General features: G+C 48.7%; 1 protein-coding gene across 8 annotated transcripts in view; it reads right to left on the minus strand.

Moving 5' to 3' along the window:
- Positions 1 to 1,804, minus strand: part of dgkh (diacylglycerol kinase, eta) — a 52,794-nt gene that overhangs the window by 6,383 nt on the left and 44,607 nt on the right. For 5 of the 8 annotated variants that reach the window (XM_031873415.1, XM_031873410.1, XM_031873414.1 and 2 more), the window contains 2 exons: positions 1,655 to 1,774; positions 7 to 1,453 (listed from right to left, as the gene is read on the minus strand). In XM_031873415.1, coding sequence (XP_031729275.1) covers positions 1,289 to 1,453; positions 1,655 to 1,774 — 285 coding nt within the window. In that variant the 3' untranslated portion in view covers positions 7 to 1,288. Of the gene's footprint in view, positions 1 to 6; positions 1,476 to 1,654; positions 1,775 to 1,804 lie in introns of those variants that run through there. The other 3 variants (XM_031873412.1, XM_031873418.1, XM_031873413.1) reach the window with 2 other exon arrangements.

Here is a 1,804-nt window from a genome sequence, read left to right on the forward strand (position 1 = left end):
CACACACACACACACACACACACACACACCAAAAGCTCTCACTCTCACACTTCACTCAACCGCTTGTCCCATTCGTGTGCTCTCAGTAATATGTCATTGCACACACGACCCTCACACATGGGCACAAATTTGTGGTGAATCACTGACGGGAAAGATGGAATAAAGATGGAGGGAGAGCACCAGAGAGGAAGGGAAGAGGGAGAGCAGTGGCGGCAGCTGGCGGAGGAGTTTGACAAAGGCCAAAGGTTGGTCAGAACAAGGCGGTGGCCGATGTCGTTCCAGGAAGACTGGAGGGGGGGGGGGGGCATGCATATCATCGACCAATATCAGAACACACAGAAAAGTAAAGGGAGAAGTAGGAAGTAAAGTGAGGCGGAAGCCTGTGCGGTCTGCAGGAAACACAGCCCAACTAATCAAGAACCAGCCTACGATGAGAGGAAAGGGCTTCCACTCTACCCCCGTCTGTCTGTTGACGTATTCTTATTGGTCCTATTATGTATATGAATATCTACCCACTTAGTGCGCAGCAACATCGAGTTAGATTTGGTCATCTAGAAATCAGATATTCACTTTAATGTGCAACAAAAAAGAGTTGATTCCTGGCTGTTTCATGTTCAAATGTAATATTGGATCCCTGCAGGCTTTCCCTTGTTGCAGCCTTGTTCTTCTCCTGACTTTGCGCCTTCTGAAGCCATGTAGACGGCGAGATGAGAGCATGAATGGAGGGGAGGTGGTGCGAGTTGATGGTTGGAGGTCAGACTGTGGGATACAACACCTCAATCACACACCCATTCTTCCTGTTTCTACCGGTGGATTATAATGAGGCAAGACCTTTATGCGTGCACTGTAACGATAGTGCCGGGCATGGTAACCATGCCATGACGATCGTTGGAAGAACCAAGTTTGTTGAGTGTGCGTGCATCTTTGACACGAAGTGTGTGAGTTTAAACACAGCAGCCATAAAGTACTAATGAATTAGCACGGGATGGCAGCACTTCTAGATAACTGCTTTCCAGTAGTGGAAGTATTTCATTAAAGTGTGAAAAGATTTCTGCAGCTTCTAAGCGGAGGGACACAGAAAAACATCCATTCTACACTTTAAACCTAAACCTCAGACATCGGTTGACAAATCAAATCTTAGAACTATTTGAGCTCACACTTTGTCACTCAGCGGATTCTGATTTAATGCTGCACCATCCTTTCAAATCAAAGGCAGTGGCAATCGTGAAATGAGGCAAACAGAGATCCCCGTGGCAGATGAGGCTGACTCTGTCTGACTCCCCGTCCTTTAAGCAGTCTGTCTGTCCAGTCTGTTCGCTAGTGAGGGAAAAGTGTGCACAGCCCTACCTGACTGAGGGCTTGTCTTCTTGGCGGCCTTCTCCTTCTTGAACTTGGGCACTATGCGAAACATGCTGCTGCGACTGTTCCTCTTGCCGTAACCCAGAGAGTGGTCCTGGTACATAAGCACAGTCAACCTATAGCCTTTCATTTAGCTACTCAGATCTCCCGTTACGTGGAGCCATGTTACACCGAAGACATACAGTATATGCGTATATATGCTTTCAGTGATGATGCGCAGGAGTAAAACACAATGGTGGTAATGTTATACATGTCTTCATACGTGTGTGTGCGAGTGTTTGCTGAGGCTGCTCACCTCCTCATCATTGGGCTGCAGTATGTGGTAGAGCCAGGGGATCTCTCCCAGTTTGCCCAGTTCCAGCTCCACACTCTGCAGAGCACTGGACAGCTGATCCTCCTCTGGCTGGTCCAGTTGCTGCAACGGGGGGGGGGGGGGGGGGGGGGG

This window comes from Anarrhichthys ocellatus, unplaced genomic scaffold (assembly GCF_004355925.1).
Source record: "Anarrhichthys ocellatus isolate YVR2014 unplaced genomic scaffold, GSC_Weel_1.0 scaffold71, whole genome shotgun sequence".
NCBI lineage: Eukaryota > Metazoa > Chordata > Actinopteri > Perciformes > Anarhichadidae > Anarrhichthys > Anarrhichthys ocellatus.